The sequence below is a fragment of the Microcaecilia unicolor genome, chromosome 3 (assembly GCF_901765095.1).
Source record: "Microcaecilia unicolor chromosome 3, aMicUni1.1, whole genome shotgun sequence".
In the NCBI taxonomy this organism is placed as follows: domain Eukaryota; kingdom Metazoa; phylum Chordata; class Amphibia; order Gymnophiona; family Siphonopidae; genus Microcaecilia; species Microcaecilia unicolor.
Genome location: NC_044033.1, coordinates 532,429,303 through 532,447,121, shown reverse-complemented (window position 1 = coordinate 532,447,121; position 17,819 = coordinate 532,429,303). Strand labels below are relative to the sequence as shown.

Sequence of the window (17,819 nt, the reverse complement as noted above, 5' to 3'; positions counted from 1 at the left end):
ACACAACCAAGAAGATGTTCCACTCAATGTGGAAATTAAAAAGAATAAGACCTTTCTTTCCAAGGAGTGTTTTCCGGAACGTGGTACAATCAATGGTGCTCAGTCATCTAGACTATTGCAACGCACTATTTGCCGGCTGCAAAGAACAAATAATCAAGAAACTTCAGACAGCCCAGAACACTGCAGCTAGACTCATATTTGGCAAACCAAAATTTGAAAGTGCCAAGCCCTTACGAGAAAAATTACACTGGCTCCCACTTAAGGAACGCATCACGTTCAAAGTATGCTCACTAGTTCACAAAATTATCCATGGAGACGCACCAGCTTACATGTCAGACCTGATAGACCTACCACCTAGGAATGCCAAAAGATCATCCCGCACATTCCTTGATCTGCACTTCCCCAACTGCAAAGGAATGAAATACAAACTAATGCATGCGTCAAGCTTTACCTACCTGAGCACACAGTTATGGAACGCACTGCCGCGCAGCTTAAAATCGATCTACGAAAGAACGAACTTCTGCATATCACTGAAGATTTAGGAGTCTGTTCTAGTTTAGTATTGAAACATAAAAATTGCGTTTTCTCAGTATTAAATTTTCATTTTTGTCCATATATCCATTTCTCTATCAGGTGGCTACAAAATTGAACTCTAATGAGGTCAACATTAGAAATGTGCATGCTGGTCACATATCCCCCGATTCAAAACTATTGACCCAGTCAGGAGCTGTTTCTGACCGGTCAAATAGTGTTTAAGTGCCCAACCACATATTTTCAGTGGACACTAAAAAAAAAAAATGACATGGAAATACTTTTACAACATCCCCTCTTTTGGTTGGGGTTGTAAATGCTGCTCCATGCTAGCATATGAGTAGGAATAGTATTGAAGAAAGAGCAGAACCAAAGCTTGTGAAACTCTACATATTCAAGTCCACAGCACTAAACTGCACTTCAATATTTGATTTCTTTATTTATTTTAGATCATTTATACCCAGCTTTTTGCCACGTAAAACAGCCCCAGAGCGGCCTACAATGAACTAAGGAAAACAATTACAATTGAAGGCAGAAGGGAAGAGAAATACAATATTTAAACAGATAAGCAGCAGGCAGGGAAAATAAATCAAAAAGAAGAGAAAGTAATGAGTCCAAAATCAGGTGTCAGTTGAATCAGATCTTGACTCGCCGAGTCACATTAAATCAGATCTTGCGAACAGGAAGAAACAGGGCCCCCTCAGCAAGCAGCACTCTCCAGGGACGAGACAGCTGCAGAAGAGAGGACCAGCAGCCAGCATCACCGAAGACGACCACCCCAGGCCAGCAGCAAAGCCGAGAAGGCCACATGACAAAGACTTTCCCATCGCAGCCAGGGGCCGTTCATCAACCTATCAGGCACAGCAATGAAGGCGAAGTTAGTGCAGTGCAGGAGACAGTCTCATGCTACGAATAGCTGAGAAGCCCGTCAGTAGGAAAGAGCCCTTCAGCCATTGGTCCGTTGGATAGGAGGCATCACTGATCGGGCGAAATGAAGAGTTGAAAGGCCCGGGGGACCGACAGAATTGTGGCCAAACTGCAGCTCAACCAATTCAGGATACTAGAGGTGATCGGAGCCAAGTGACCCTCAACAGCTGGGCTTCGACAACGCCGGAAGAGACCGCACCCGACCGCAGAATATGACAATTGTCCAAGTTTGCTTATCCAAAAATGATATAAACCACTGTAAGACCATATAAAAGAGGAAACTGCTTTCGTGCAGCGCTCCACAAAGCTCTTTTTTTTAGCTTTGGCAAAATACCGGACCAGGCAACGTGGATCAGCATCACCCACTTGTGAGAATATAGAAGCCTGCTTGTCTACGGAGTATCATGATTGTTGGGGTGGGCAAGGAGCTTAAAAGTTAACTGGAAGGGGGAGATGCAAGGCTGATGGTTAACCTAAGAACGTAAGTGTTTGTCATCAAGCCCAGCATCCTGTTTCCAACAGCGGCAAATCCAGGTCACTAGTTCCTGACAAGATCTCCAAAGCACCTAAAATCCTTGCACCAGCCCTGATAAGACCGATTTCCTGTAAATGATCCTCCAGCTTCACATGATAGCCATGGATAGACACCACATTCCCCCCCCCCCCCCCCTTCTCTATGACTAGCATCTAAAAGACAACTGCCAAAATTGTCTCTGTCTTTCCCAAATGTAGCTTGAAAGGGATCCAAAATGTTCCCATCCATCAAAACATCCCACAACTGACTTGCTAACATTTGTTTCCAGTCACCTTGTTTAAAAAGTCTAGATTGGACAGGGGGCAAAGGTCTAGACCTAAATTTTAAAGAAGTGGTCTGCTAGCCCCGTCTAGTATAGAGTTAATAATATCATGAAACCAATCTGGCATCTCAGGACTTCTTAACTTTCCCCACTTTAACTTCATATTAGAAACATGTTTTTTTTTCTTACTGTGCTAGCCCAGTTTTGTACAGAAAATACATTTCTTAATTTTGCACATTGGCATTTACATTTAACATGAATGTGGACATGGAGGCTACCAGTAAACTGAATGATATTCTTCAATAAGTAATTTCCTTGTCATCAGCAGCAGATGAATCCGCCAACCAGCAGGTGGAGATAGAGAACACTGAAAAACTAGAGTGCCCTCTTGGATGGCTAGCTCCATCTGCCTTCAGTATTTCTCTATCTCCCATAAACTATGGGGTCCTTTTACAAAAGCACGCTAAAAATAAGTGTGTGTTAAATGCTAGAGACGCCCATACATTCCTATGGGCATCGCTAGCATTTAGCATGCACTAATCATGTGCAATAAAAACGCTACTGTGCCTTTCTACAAGATCCCCTATGTGCATAATTCATGGCTGTACCCAATGTATGCATCCATACATGCCTACAATTGGATTGCATATCATCCGTGTGAAAAGTAACTGCTCCCTTAGTTACTCAGTCAACCAACTGACAAAATGTAATTGTTAATTAGATTCAGTTGTTTGTTCTGTCTGTCCTAATTAGATTGTAAGCTCTGTCGAGCAGGGACTGTCTCTTCATGTTCAAGTGTACAGTGCTGCGTACATCTAGTAGTGCTTTAGAAATGATAAGTAGTAGTAGTAAGTAGTAACATCCACCTGATCGAACCTGGCCTACTTCCTTTATACCTCTATGACATCAACTTGAGCCTTCCTCCCCTACCCAGGGAATACCAGAGCTATGTAACACCAAAGACAGCATATCCAGGTCCAGCTTTCATGGGTCTGAAGTATCTTATCCTGAAAATGAAGAGCAAAACAATTAGCTACAAAATCTCTTTACAAGGATACTCAAAGAACTCAAGCATGAAATTGCTGACCTGCTGTTAATAATATGTAACCTGTCTGTAATACCTGAAGAATGGAGGGTGGCCAATGTGACGCCGATTTTTTAAAAGAGTTCCAGGGGTGATCCAGGAAATTACAGACCAGTAAACCTGACATCAGTGCCGGGCAAAATAGTGGAAACTATTATAAAGAATAAAATTACAGAACACATAAGTACATAAGCATCGCCATGCTGGGACAGACCAAGGGTCCATTGAGCCCAGCACTCTGTCATCGACAGCGGCCAAAAGAACAAGCAATTTGTCCCACCCATCCTAGAAATACTGTATTCCCTCGTCCATTCAATAACATTCTGTGGCTTTTTCCTCCAGGAAGCTGTCCAACCCTTTTTTGAAGTCTACTACTACTACTACTTAACATTTCTAGAGCGCTACTAGGGTTACGCAGCGCTGTACAATTTAACAAAGAGAGACAGTCCCTGCTCAAAGAGCTTACAATCTAATAGACAAGTGAACGGTCGGTCCGATAGGGGCAGTCAAATTGGGGCAGTCTGGATTCACTGAACGGTAAGGGTTAGGTGCCGAACGCAGCATTGAAGAGGTGGGCTTTAAGCAAAGACTTGAAGACGGGCAGGGAGGGGGCTTGGCGTAAGGGCTCAGGAAGGTTGTTCCAAGCATAGGGTGAGGCGAGGCAGAATGAGCGGAGCCTGGAGTTGGTGGTGGTGGAGAAGGGTACTGAAATCCTGTGAACGGAGGTTACGGGCTAAGTCTGCTAAGTTAACCACCTTAACCACCTTTTCCGGCAGGGAATTGCAGAGTTTAACTACGCGTCGAGTGAAGAAAAACTTCCTCCAATTCGTTTTACATTTACCACACTGCAGCTTCATTGCATGCCCCCTTGTCCTAGTATTTTTGGAAAGCGTGAACAGACGCTCCACATCAACCCATTCCATTCCACTCATTATCTTATAGACCTCTATCATATCTCCCCTCAGCTGCCTTTTCTCCAAGCTGAAGAGCCCCAGCCTCTTCAGCCTATCCTGATAGGGAAGCCGTCCCATCCCTTGTATCATCTTTGTCACCCTTCTCTGCGCCTTTTCCAATTCCACTGTGTCTTTTTTGAGGTGCGGCGACCAGAATTGAACACAATACTCGAGGTGCGGTCGCACCATGGAGCGATACAATGGCAGAATAATATCCTTATTTTTGTTTTCCATCCCTTTCCTAATGATACCCAACATTCTATTCGCTTTCCTAGCCGCAGCAGCACTTTGAGCAGAAGGTTTCAACGTATCATCAATGACGACACCTAGATAAACATAGTTTAATGGGACAGAGCATGGGTTCAGCCAAGGAATGTCTTGCCTCACCAGTTTGCTTCATTTCTTGAAAGTGTGAATAAATAGAGGTTAACCAGTTGATGTAGTGTAACTAGATTTTCAGAAAGCTTTTGATAGAGTACCTCATGAGAGACTCCTGAGAAAATTAAGGAGTCATGGGATAGGAGACAATGTCCTTCTGTGAATAAGGAATTGGTTATTGGACAGAAAGCAGAGGGTAGGGTTAAATGGTCATTTCTCTCAATGGAGGAGGGTGAACAGTGGAGTGCCACAGGGATCAGTACTAGGACCAGTGCTATTTAATATATTTATAAATGATATGGAAATCGGAACGACAAGTGAGGTGATTAAATTTGCACATGACACAAAACTATTCAAGGTTGTTAAAACACATGCGGACTGTGAAATAATTGGAAGACTGGGCATCCAAATGGCAGATAAAATGTAATGTGGACAAATGCAAGGTGAGTCACATTGGAAAGAATAATCTGAATCACAGTTACCTGATGCTAGGGTCCACCTTGGGGGTCAACTCTCAAGAAAAAGATCTGGGTGTCATTGTAGATAATATGCTGAAATCTTCTGCTCAGTGTGCGGCGGCAGCCAAAAAAGCAAACAGGACGCTAGGAATTATGAGGAAAGAGATGATGAATACAATCGGAAATACTATAATGCCTCTGTATAACTCCATGGTGCGACCACACTTCAAGTATTGCGTTCAGTTCCGGTTGCCGTATTGTGACAAGGCAAGCCCCAGAGATTCCCCAGTGAAGCAGTTAAGCCCAGATCTACAGATCCCAGAAGTCCTTGCAAGAATGAGTGAGGAGAGTAGTCCTAAAAAGATGGAATGGATTTCCAGTCCCAGCAGGGGGAGCAATGGCTCGAGGCAGGGTGAGCCTTACTCCCTTCCCCCACTAGAGGGCGAGGGAAGGATGAAGCTCAGTTTCCCTGGCTTCACTATCAGTATATAATTTCCCCCAGCTGTGAGAAGGGGCGAGCGGATTTCCTGGAGGCTCTCAGTCACCAGGAGAGAGGGGAGAGGAATGGAGAGAGAGATTCCATGGTGTATGTGGAAGAAGGAAGTAGCCTGCCAATAGAGCTGCCTAAGGGAAAGGAGCCAGCTACAATGGAGTGGGAGAATTCAAAGGTTGCCCTGCCCAGCACTTGAAGGCAGTGGAGGAGGCCACACCGGGCGTGGTGCTGAGAGGTGGGAGAAACTGCCAACCCTGCTCTGTGCTGTGAAAAGGCAGGTGATTTGTGGTATTGGTTTGATGTGCAAAGACTGTCCATGAAGATTTGTTCTGAACTGTTGTGCTAAACCCTTCTGAAGGAGGGGAGAAGGGAAAGCTAATGCCGTAATAGAAGACCTGAGCGTTTGCTGAGGGATTTGGGGACCTGGACTGTATCTTTCTTTTCTTTTGAAGATTATCTTATGAGGACTGTACCTTTTGTTTTGAAGAATATGATTTTTAGTATGAAATTGCCTTGATAATAAAATACTTTGGCCCTGAGTCCCAGTATCAGCAGCATTCTGTGCTAGAACCCTGGGAGTCCCGCAGGCTTGCTGGCTCCACACAAGAGGAGGAAGCGGACCCCCCTTTACAGTATGTCAAAAAAGATATAGCAGAATTAGAAAAGGTTCAAAGTTCAAAGAAGAGTGACCAAAATGATTAAGGGGATGGAACTCTTCTCGTATGAGGAAAGGCTAAAGAGATTAGGGCTCTTCAGCTTGGAAAAGAGAAGGCTGAGGGGAGATATGATTGAGGTCTACAAAATCCTGAGTGGTGTAGAACGAGTAGAAGTAAATCGATTTTTTTTTAGTTCCAAAAAGACTAGGTGACACTTGAGGAAGTTGAATGGAAATACTTTTAAAACAAATAGGAACATTTTTTTACTCAACAAATAAAGCTCTGGAACTCTTTGCCTGAGGATGTGGTAACAGCGGTTATTGTATCTGGGTTTAAAAAAGGTTTGGACAAATTCTTGGAGGAAAAGTCCATAGTCTGCTATTGAGACAGACATGGGAAGCAACTTCTTGCCCTGGGATTTGTAGTATGGAATGTTGCTACTCTGAGATTCTGCATGGAATCTTGTCACTCTTTAGGATTCCAGAATCTTGCAATTTTGGGGGATTCTACATGGAATGTTGCTATTCTGAGATTGTTCATGGAATCTTGTGACTCTTTAGGTGTTCAGAATCTTGCTATTCACATGGAATGTTGCCACAGTTTGGGTTTCTGCCAGGTACTTGTGACTTGTCTTGGCCACTGTTTGGAAAACAGGATACTGGGCTAGATGGACCATTGTTCTGACCCAGTATGGCTACTCTTATGTTCTAACTTAGCTAATAAAATAAAATAATCAGTTGACTTCAAGATAACAGCTATCAACTGGCTGTGGGTGGAAGTAGGAATTTATCAGGAAAATCTCCTTCTCTCAGAAAATCCTTGTATCATATTCCAACAGAGCTGATCTGGGCAGGGATCCAGCAGAGAGGTGTTTGACTTGGATCTGGAGTTGTAACTGTAGCTGCAGAGTCGACCCTGTTCACGGAGGGCTCTGGTCAGTTTTTCAAAGTAAACCTACAGCTCCCTCCAAAGAGTCCCTGCTCAGCTCAGCAAAGCCTGTGCATGAAAGCTGTGGAAGGGATAAACAGCTGACTCCTGCCTGGGAAGGAAGCGAGGGTCCCTGGGGATGCTGGAGACAAACTGACAGGATAGGGCAGGGTGGAGGACAGATGGAAAGAATGACGCCAATCTCTGTGTGGAATTATTATAAATCAGTCCCATGAAACAGCTGCTTTCTGTTCAGCTCTGAGAGACCCATGTTTAACAGCTGGATTCCGAGACCAGTGCGAGACAGCTGGACTGTGTGTCTAGATCTGCAGAACAGTGTCACCACAGGCCTGTGTTCCCATAGACTAGCAGAATTGAAAAGTCATATCAAGCTGGGTAATGTGGTTTCCGATTAAGCTGATGTGAGATCACATTCAGTCTCTGTCGGTTCTCACATACTGATCCAGCAGAATATTCAAAGAAACTCTCCCTGATCAGCAGCTCTTTCCCAAAACAGTACATCCCTGGACCAGGCAGATAAACGCTTTAAGGAGGAGTGGTCCGCAGTTAATATAACATAGTAACATAGTAGATGACAGCAGAAAAAGACCTGCACAGTCCATCCACTCTGCCCAACAAGACAAACATATGTGTAAACCTTACCTTGATTTGTACCTGCCTTATTCAGGGCACAGACCGTACAAGTCTGCCCTCCACCATCCTCGCCTCCCAACCACCAACCCCTCTTCCCCCCACCTGCTCATATAAAGTGTGAAAAAGTGCAGGGTCATGCGTGGAGCATGAAGATGTTCAAGGGAGCAGCAGACAACTAAGGACAAACATAAGGGAAGGGAAATGGGACTTGACATACTGCCTTTCTGAGGTTTTTGCAACTACATTCAAAGCGGTTTACATATATTCAGGTACTTATTTCATACCTGGGGCAATGGAGGGTTAAGTGACTTGCCCAGAGTCACAAGGAGCTGCAGTGGGACTTGAACCCAGTTCCCCAGGATCAAAGTCCACTGCACTAACCACTAGGCCACTCATCCACTCCATAAGAAGTCAGAATTGCTAAATCAGGTCAGAGCCCAGTATCCCGTTTCTAACCGTGGTCAATCCAGGTCACAAATACCTGCAGGGGTCTCAAAACAGAGAACAATTCCCATGTCACTTATCCCCAAGTCTATTTTAATAACAGTTAATAGACTTTTCCTCCAGGAATTTGTCCAAACCTTTTCTTAAAACCCAACTACATCAACTGCATTTACCACGTCCTCTGGTAACAAGTTCCAGAGCTTAACTATTTATATTTTCTCCTATATCTTTGAAATGTATTACCATGTAACTTCATTGAGTGTCCCCTGGTCTTTGTACTTTTTGAAAGAGTGAAAAATCGGTTCCTGTCGACCCATTCCACTTCATTCAGGGTTTTTAGACCTCAGGTATATGCCTCCTTGCTTATTGGTCATGTCTGAATGAGACAGATCTCGAGTTTTCAACAATGACTGATGATATGGTTAGGAACCCCACTACTTGGCTAATCAAAATACTGAACATTCCATGTTGCATGATCCCCTTAGGCGGGGCGAATCACGAGAACTACTTTTTCTCCATCTCCATCTGCTGGTAGATGGATATAACCCATTCCTCTGGACTGGTCCGGTAGGACTAAAGGAAAGAAAATTATCAAGTAAGACATACGTTTCTCACTACTGCCCCCTGTGCACCCCAGTATGGATAAAGTATGCAGGACTACAGGTCCCAGCATGCAATGGAGGAAACCCTGGTGTGGCTGAGCCTGCCCTCTGACCTGCAGCATCTCTGAAGAGAAGAGCCCTGAGGTTGAAGTCACCTTGCTGCCATTTCACAAGGCCTCATTCAAGTCCCAGCCTGATGCCTGCGGGATGACCCTCCCTTCCCCTCTCATTTCCTTTGGCATGTGTCACAAGCCATTCTCAGGCCCAGCTGGGAGAGACCATTTGCTCTGGCTTTAGATTCCTATCTTCGGCCAAATGTCTGGGAAAGGTTCAGTGGAGATGTGTGGGTCAGCCCTGGACAGTGTGCACTGTGTGTATGCAACTACACAGCCCTCCTTGTCTGCTTCTCTCTGACAAAGCCCCTGTGAAAGTGAAACAAGGCGCCCTTTGTGGCTGAAAGTTCAGGGCTTTCCCTCATGAAGTCATCTTTCAGAAGGCCCAGTAAAGGATGTTCTGTCTGCTGAGGAGGGGGTTGTGCCAGGATTTGTATGTCAGGATTTCTACAGTTCTGTGAAGCAGGCCCATCTCGTCATTCTGTTCCACAGAAAAGCATGGCAATGGAATCGGGGTGACGGAAGGAGGCATTTAATATGACTGAGCTTATGAAGATTTTACTAGTATTTGATTTGTAATTGTTGAGGCCGAAAGGCAAGGCATGATAACGTTTACTAGATTTCTACTCTTTCTGATTTAAAAGACATTTTCGTGGGTCCTTGGCGCAGTGCCTAATGGATAAGCCTGCTCTGAAAAGATGCTCAAAGCCGCAGAGGCTGTGAAATTCCCTGGACTGCATGTCCATGTCCGGACTGCCCCCCCTCCATCCCCCCCCCCCCCCCCCCCCCCCCCCCCCCATTTCCCAGTAGTAATGGTTCAGGGGAATATCTCTGACTGGACTTTTCTGTTAAATGCTCTGAAGTTACTAATTTTAGTCTGCTGTCAATGTATAATTTGAAGTCAGATGTTTTCAAATCGCAGGATGTTCAGTGACATTACTGGTTCTGTTTGACGACCGTGTGGAACTGGGACCTTGACACAGGCAGGAGTTCTGTGCTCGCTGGCAGATGGGAATCCGAACTCTTCCATTCAGATATTTTCACAAATTAGAATTCTATTGAAACATTATCCATTCATACAATTAATTTCACTTCTTCTTTCCTCCCTAATTGTACCCGTATTTATTCATCTTCACTTCTTTGTTTACAGACTTAATTTTGATTTAATCTTCTTCCCTTAAGGACCATTGCATCCAGGTTAATTCACCAGATATGTTATAGTTGTTTTACAAACCCAATGTTATATCATTGTTTATTGTACTTTATAATGTTTCTGTCATTTCGACACCAAGCGTGACAGTGAAGGTAAAGAGTATACAATGATGCAAAGAACAAATCATTAAGAAACTCCAAACTGCTGAAAGCACAGCAGCCAGACTCATATTTGGAAAAACGAAATACGAAAGTGCCAAATCCCTAAGAGAAAAACTACACTGGCTCCCACTAGAAGAACGAATTTCATTCAGAGTTTGCACTCTGGTCCACAAAATCATTCACGGTGAAGCCCCGATCTATATGTCTGACCTCATAGACCTGCCAACTAGGAACACAAAAAGATCAGCACGCACATCCTTGAATCTCCACTACCCCAGCTGCAAAGGACTTAAATATAAATCCACATATGCATCCAGCTTCTCCTACATAAGAGCACAACTATGGAACGCCCTGCCAAAGGCGTTAAAGACAATGCACGACCTAACAATCTTCCGAAGACTACTGAAAACCAACCTGTTCAAGAAGGCATACCATAATGATCCATCCTAAGTACTAGACAACTAGACTTTACATGAACTAGACAAAACCAAACTCATTACACTAGACTGATAACCTTCGTTGCTACTAATGAAAGTCATGCAATACGCATTACTATTTCTCATGCCAGAAATTAACTTTCTATAATTGATTATCTAATTTATTTTATAATTCCTCTATCATTCAGGAACTTCAATGCAATGCCACTTTGAGGGGCATAATCGAACGAAAACGTCTATCTCCATGGGCGTTTATCTCCGAGAACGGGTCCGTGAAGGGGCGGACCGAACCGTATTTTCGAAAAAAATAGACGTCCATGTTTTATTCGACAATTTGTGAGCTGGGCGTTTTTGTTTTTCAGCGATAATGGAAAATGAAAGCGCCCAGCTCAAAAACGAATAAATCCAAGGCATTTGTTCGTGGGAGGGGCCAGGAGTCATAGTGCACTGGTCCCCCTCACATGCCAGGACACCAACCGGGCACCCTAGGGGGCACTTTTACAAAAACAAAAAAAAAGGTAAAGAGCTCCCAGGTGCATAGCACCCTTCCCTTGTGTGTTGAGCCCCCCAAATCCCCCTCAAAACCCACTGCCCACAAGTCTACACCATTACTATAGCCCTAAGGGGTGAAGGGGGGCACCTACATGTGGGTACAGTGGGTTTGGGGGGGTTGGACAACTAAGCATTAAGCAGCACAATTGTAACAGGTAGGGGGGGGATGGGCCTGGGTCCACCTGCCTGAAGTCCACTGCACCCCCTAACAACTGCTCCAGGGACCTGCATACTGCTGCCAGGGAGGTGGGTATGACATTTGAGGGTGAAAATAAAAAGTTGTGAAACATCATTTTTTGTGGTGGGAGGGGGTTAGTGACCACTGGAGGAGTCAGGGAGGTCATCCCCGATTCCCTCTGGTGGTAATCTGGTCATTTAGGGCACTTTTTGGGGCCTTATTCGTGAAAAAAACAGGGTCCAGGAAAAGTGCCCTAAATTCTAGCTACAAACGCATACTTTTTTTCCATTATCGGCGAAAGGCGCCCATCTCTCCTCGGCCGATAACCATGCCCCAGTTCCACCTTCGCCACGCCTCCGTCACGCCCCCGTCAACTTTGTACGCTTCCACGATGGAGTGCAGTTGAAAACGTCCAAAATCGGCTTTCCATTATACCGCTTTATTCGTTTTTGTGAGATAAACATCCATCTCCCGATTTAGGTCGGAACTTGGGCGTTTTTCTCGTTCGATTATAAGCAGGTTTGTATTCTACTTTACCGTTTATGCGCCTTAATGCAATACTACTTGTAATTCTCTTTCCGGAAATGGCGATCGCCATTACGGCATAATGTAAGCCACATTGAGCCTGCAAATTGGTGGGAAAATGTGGGCTACAAATGCAAGAAATAAATAAAAATAAATAAATAAATAAATGTTAATTTTTACTCCTTGTTGGATTTCTGCAACCTGTATCTTTCCCAGAGTCTACTGCGCACTGGTTGTTCTGCTCCATTTTGACCTCCATCGAGATCTCCCTCCTTTTCAAGTCACACATCTGTTTGGACCTATTTTCCTGTGGGGTTTTTTTTTTGTATACTCTTTACCTATACTGTCCCATTTGGTGTCTAAATATTTATTGATGTTGTTATATATTATTAAGATAGTAACATAGTCTCCATTTTTGCATGTCTCATTTATATTGATATACTGTGGACTCCTGAGGCAGGCGATATCACCGAAACACGGTCCGTGTTGTCCCTTCTGTGGTTATGCACTTTCCTCGCATGGTTTCATGTAAATTCGTTTAGTAAAGTTTTTAAGAATCGCTTTGGCTACATCCTGGTCCTCGGTCATCGCCACTGTTTTCTTGTTGCTTTTTCAATTGTGGAAATTGCTTCTTCATTGTCGGTTTGTTTGCAGTGCTTTATGCGTGTCATGTGTCAGTGCGTGTGCATGTTGACAAGGACCAGTGCTCTGTGCATCTAGTGTGCACATATGTGTGTCTGCATGTTATGTGTGTTAAGGCAGCAACATTCTGTGCATGTTGTGTGTGTCAGTGTGTCTCAGCATATGTATGTGAAGGGAGGAACAATACTCTGTGCATCTGATATACATATATGTGTGTTTGAATGTTGTGTGTGTCAGTGTGTATATCTGTGGGAGTGCCTGTGTCTCAGTATGTGTGTTCATATGAAGGGAGTACATGCCTGTATATGACAGGAGCAGTGTTCTGTCAATGTTGTGTGTGTGAAAGGAGTGGCATGTTGCATGTGCATCTGGTGTGTATGTATGCGTCTCTGCATGTTGTGTGTTTGCACATGTGTATATCTGTATGTTAGAAGAACAACGTTTTTTGCAATGTATGTTTACATTGTATGTGTGTCAGTGTATGCATGTGAAAGACATGGCATGTTATATGCGCTGTATATGTGTTAAAGGAGCACCACTCTGTACTTGTGTGTGTGTGTATGTATGGAGTGGCATGTTGTATATGTTGTGTGTATGTGAAAGGAGCAGCATTATGTGTGTGTGTGTGTGTGTGTGTGTTTAGAGGAGCAGCACTCTGTGCTTCTGTGTGTGTAGGGAGTGGCATGTTGAATGTGTTGTGTGTTGTGTGTATGTGCAATGAGCAGCACTCCGTGCTTGTGTGTGTAGGGAGTGGCATGTTATATATGTTGTCTGTATGTGCATCCTGTGCATACATGTCTGTCTGTATGTTATGCGCGTGTGTATTAAGGGAGAAACTCAGCTTGTGTCCTGTTTGCTGCCAGCTTCCAGCTCCTAGTACACTGCACACAGGAGGCTGTCCTGCTGGGGGAGGAGGGTCTAGCAGGGGTTGGGTTGGGTTTGGGTTGTTTTTTCCCAGGCGTCAGGCTGCCTGGAAGTGTCACATCTGGAACCTGAAACAGAGAGAAACTTATTGCTGCTGAAGCCCCACCAGCTCTGAGGGAGGGGCCGGTCTGAGGGGAGAGCGGACTCACAACAAGGTCTGGGACACAAGGAGACCACTGCTGGCCACAAAGACCAGGAAATGGCTTGCACTATTCCACCCGGCTCCTGGTTCTTTTTCTTCTTATTCCTGGATTGGTTCTGCTCGGGCAATGCATTGACTGAGGGCAGTGGGTTCCCTCTGGACCTGTGGTCTGGCAGCAAGACTGACTGGGTGACAAGGGGAGATAATGAACAGCAGCAACAACCCGTCCCCAAGGTAAGAAGATTTTACATAGCATGCATCAGTGACCCTGCCCTGCAAATAATCCTTCCACGCCTGCAGAGTTAAGAGTTGGGGTACATGGACAGGGAGAGGGTGGGGGGCATGGGGCAGAGGGTGGCACTGATTAAGGCAGTTGCTGATTCAGGTACATGGGCAGGTAGCACTGTGGAGACTCATTGCTTTAGGCTTTGATACTTATACTGTACCAACATTGTAATTACGCAGAGGTGAAGCCGAGGGGGGGGGGGTCTCTTCACCCTTCTACTGGCAACACACATGGCAAACCCTGGAAAAAGAAAGGGAGAAATGATGATGAAGTGATGGGAACGCAACCCACCCTTCTCACTGCATCGCCTCAAAAGTGGTCCCCTGGCTGGAGACATCCTGCAGAAGGCTCCCTTTCGGAAACAGGATACTGGGCTTCCTGGACCCTGGCTCTGAAATAGTACCACTGTTCTTCTGCTGCTCATGCTGGTGCGGAGTTTAACTGCTTTACCCCACGACGCCAGCAAAACTGAGTCCATCTAATGGGGCAAAGAATGAGGGAACGCGAAGCCACTCGCAGAGGAAGATTGCGGTGAGAGGAAGAAAGGAGAAAATTAAGACAGAGGGTAGAAGAAACAGAGAAAGAAAGGTGAAGACTAGAGGGAAGAAAGAGACTGAAAAGGACAGATTAAGGACAGAGAGAACACTGACTCCCCCCACCCCAACACACACTAGAGAAACAGTATCTCCCCCCCCCCCCCCCCCCCCCCCCCCCCCCCCCCCCCACACACCACAGACACACTCTGACACAAACACACTACACAGAATATTAGGACTAGGGGGCATGCGATTAAACTACAGTGTAGTAAATTTAAAACAAACCGGAGAAAATTTTTCTTCACCCAACGTGTAATTAAACCTCTGGAATTCGTTGCCGGAGAACGTGGTGAAGGAGGTTAGCTTGGCAGAGTTTAAAAAGGGGTTAGGACGGTTTCCTAAAGGACAAGTCCATAAACCCATACTAAATGGACTTGGGAAAAATCACAATTCCAGGAATAACATGTATAGAATGTTGTACGTTTGGAAGCTGCCAGGTGCCCTCTTGGCCTGGATTGGCCGCTGTTGTGGACAGGATGCTGGGCTCGATGGACCCTTGGTCTTTTCCAGTGTGGCATTTACTTATGTACGTTATGTAGTGTCATCCCCCCCACCCTGACACACAAGCTATAGAGAGAGAGTGTGACCCCCAAGGTGGATCCCAGCATCAGGTAACTATGATTTGTATTATTCTTCCCAATGTGCATCATTTTAAAGTTCATCTGCCATTTGGATGCCTGGGCTTCCAGTTTCCTAAAGAATGGCATTGGGTCTCATTTTAATCTCATTTAAATGCCATCTGCAGTATCCATTGTGCTAGAGCCCTCTGACCATTCTGCCCAGGTAAATGTGAGCGCTAGTCTGGCGCCGGTGGCCTCTAACGCCAACGTTCACCTTAGAGTTTCAGGGTCTTATTGTGGGATATAGCACAGGTATAAATTGAGTTGCTCTTCTCTCCATGTATCACTCTGCACTGTTCCACATTAAATTTCCTTTGGCCTTTAGATGCCCCAGTCCCGTGCGTTTACGAGGTTCTCTTGCAGTGTCTCACAATCCTCACAGGTCCCTGGAGAACTCCACCATTCTCCTCCCTATGGCTTCTTAATTCTCACAGAGGGAGAAAATCTAGGTACACTACATCAACCGGCTCACCTTTTTAGTACGTAAGTACATAAATATTGCCATACTGGGACAGAGCGAAGGTCCATCAAGCCCAGAATCCTGTTTTCAACAGTGGCTAATCCAGGGCACAAGCACCTGGCAAGATCCCCGAAACACGTGGATTCTTTTTGGGCTTATTCTAGACATATGCAGTGGAATTCCCCCAAGTCCATTTTAATAATGGCTTATGGACTTTTCTTTTAGGAAGTTATCCAACTTTTAAACCCCGCTAAGCTAATGCTTTTACTACATTCTCTGGCAACGAATTCCAGAATTTAATTACACGTTGAGTAAAGAAAAATTTTGTCCCGATTCATTTTAAATTTACTATTTGTAGCTTCATCGCATGCCCCCTAGTCCTAGTATTTTTGGAAGTGTGAACAGACGCTTCACATCTACCCTTTCAACTCCACTATTATTTTATAGACCTCAGCCGCCTTTTCTCTGAGCTGAAGAGCCCTAGCTGCCTTTAGCCTTTCTTATAGGGAAGTCGTCCCGTCCCCTTTATCATTTTCGTCACCCTTCTCTGCACCTTTTCTAATTCCGCTATATCTTTTGTGAGATGTGGCGACCAGAATTGAACACAATATTCGAGGTGTGGTCGCACCATGGAGCGATACAAAGGCATTATAACATCCTTGTTTTTGTTTTCCATTCTTTTCCTAATAAAACATTCTATTTTGCTTTCTTAGCGACAGCAAGCACACTGAACAGAAGGTGTTAATTGGGAAGCAAAGCTGGTGCTGGGCATACTTCTACCATCTACGCCCCTGATCGTGACTGATAGATAGGGATGGACTTAAGTGGTAAATTTTAAGGGGCTTTGATGTTAGCTTCAGAACTTTTAGTACAAGAAGAGTGCTGAGGCAGGACTTCTACGGTCTGTGCCCTGAGAATGGCAAGGACAAATCAAACTCTGGTATATATATAAAGTATCGCATATCAAGTAAAATTAGTTTGTCTTGTTGGGCAGACTGGATGGACCGTACAGCTCTTTATCTGCCTTCACTTACTATGTTACTATGTTTCAACGTATAGATCAATCCCTTTCTTGGTCAGTGACTCCTACGTGGAAACCTTGCATGACGTAGCTATAATTCGGATTTCCCACATGCTTCACTATAAGTACATTAGTGTTGCCATACTGGGACTTCTTAAGAATATTTTTAGTACAGTATAATAGAAAATGAAGCCATAATCGGCAATAAAAAGGCAAAGAATCTGATGTCAATACAGAATGGAAACCGATTGTAGCAATTATCTTATCCCTCCTTTGTGAAACAATATAGGTAACCTGGGGGGGGGTATGAGAGAAGGAAAACCTTTAAGGTACATAAACAGTGAAGCTGTACGTAATCAAAGCCCAGTTTCTGTCATTCGCATGCAATTTTCCTCCTGTACGTCGGCTGGTAAATATTAATCTCCGAAATTCCCCGAGACGAACAGAGTCGGAACGAATATAGGAGCCCTTTAACAAAGCTGCGTTAAAATGTGGCCTGTACTGTCTTTGGCACGTGGGTTTCTCGTGTGCTGAGGCCAGTCTCACCGTGGCTGTAAAATGGCCACAATTTCTTTTTTGTCCATTAACTTCGCAATTACTGCGTCAGCCCCTACTGACACCTATTTTGTAGGCAGGGCTTGCGTGCTCACCGTGCGTTAATCGGCAGCCTGTGGCAATTTGTCTGCACTAACCAATTAGTTCAACACGTGCCTACTGTCCCAAACACGCCCCCATGCTGAAAAATATATTATCTATTAGTGTGGGATTGGTGCGTGCCGATCCCAGAACTACGGCGCAATGCCTAAGCGTGTCCCATTTTGCTGCCTTTTAACGTGCAGTAAACACACATTATTACTTATGGTCTGCTTAGCAAAAGGGCCTCAGATAAGACGGTGGCCCATTCGTGACATCTTCTTTCCCTATCACTCCCTTAGAGATCCTCTGGACTTGTCCCAAGCTCTCTTGAAATCAAATACTTCCACTGGGAAACTCTTCCACAAATCCACCACCTTTCCGTGAAGAACTATTCCTCAAGTTACTTCTGAGTAGTGCCGGTACACGTCGGTACAGTGTACTGGCACCTTTTTTTTTAACCTCCCGAGTC

The 17,819-nt window shown here is 44.7% G+C and overlaps 1 protein-coding gene across 1 annotated transcript in view; it reads left to right on the top strand.

The window, feature by feature from the left end:
- The first annotated feature begins 13,642 nt into the window (after positions 1 to 13,642).
- The window catches only part of LAMA4 (laminin subunit alpha 4), a 225,100-nt gene continuing 220,923 nt past the window's right edge, over positions 13,643 to 17,819 (top strand). The window contains exon 1 of the mRNA XM_030199221.1: positions 13,643 to 13,965. Within this exon, the coding sequence (XP_030055081.1) occupies positions 13,789 to 13,965 (177 nt within the window). The 5' untranslated portion in view covers positions 13,643 to 13,788. The remainder of the gene's footprint in view (positions 13,966 to 17,819) is intronic.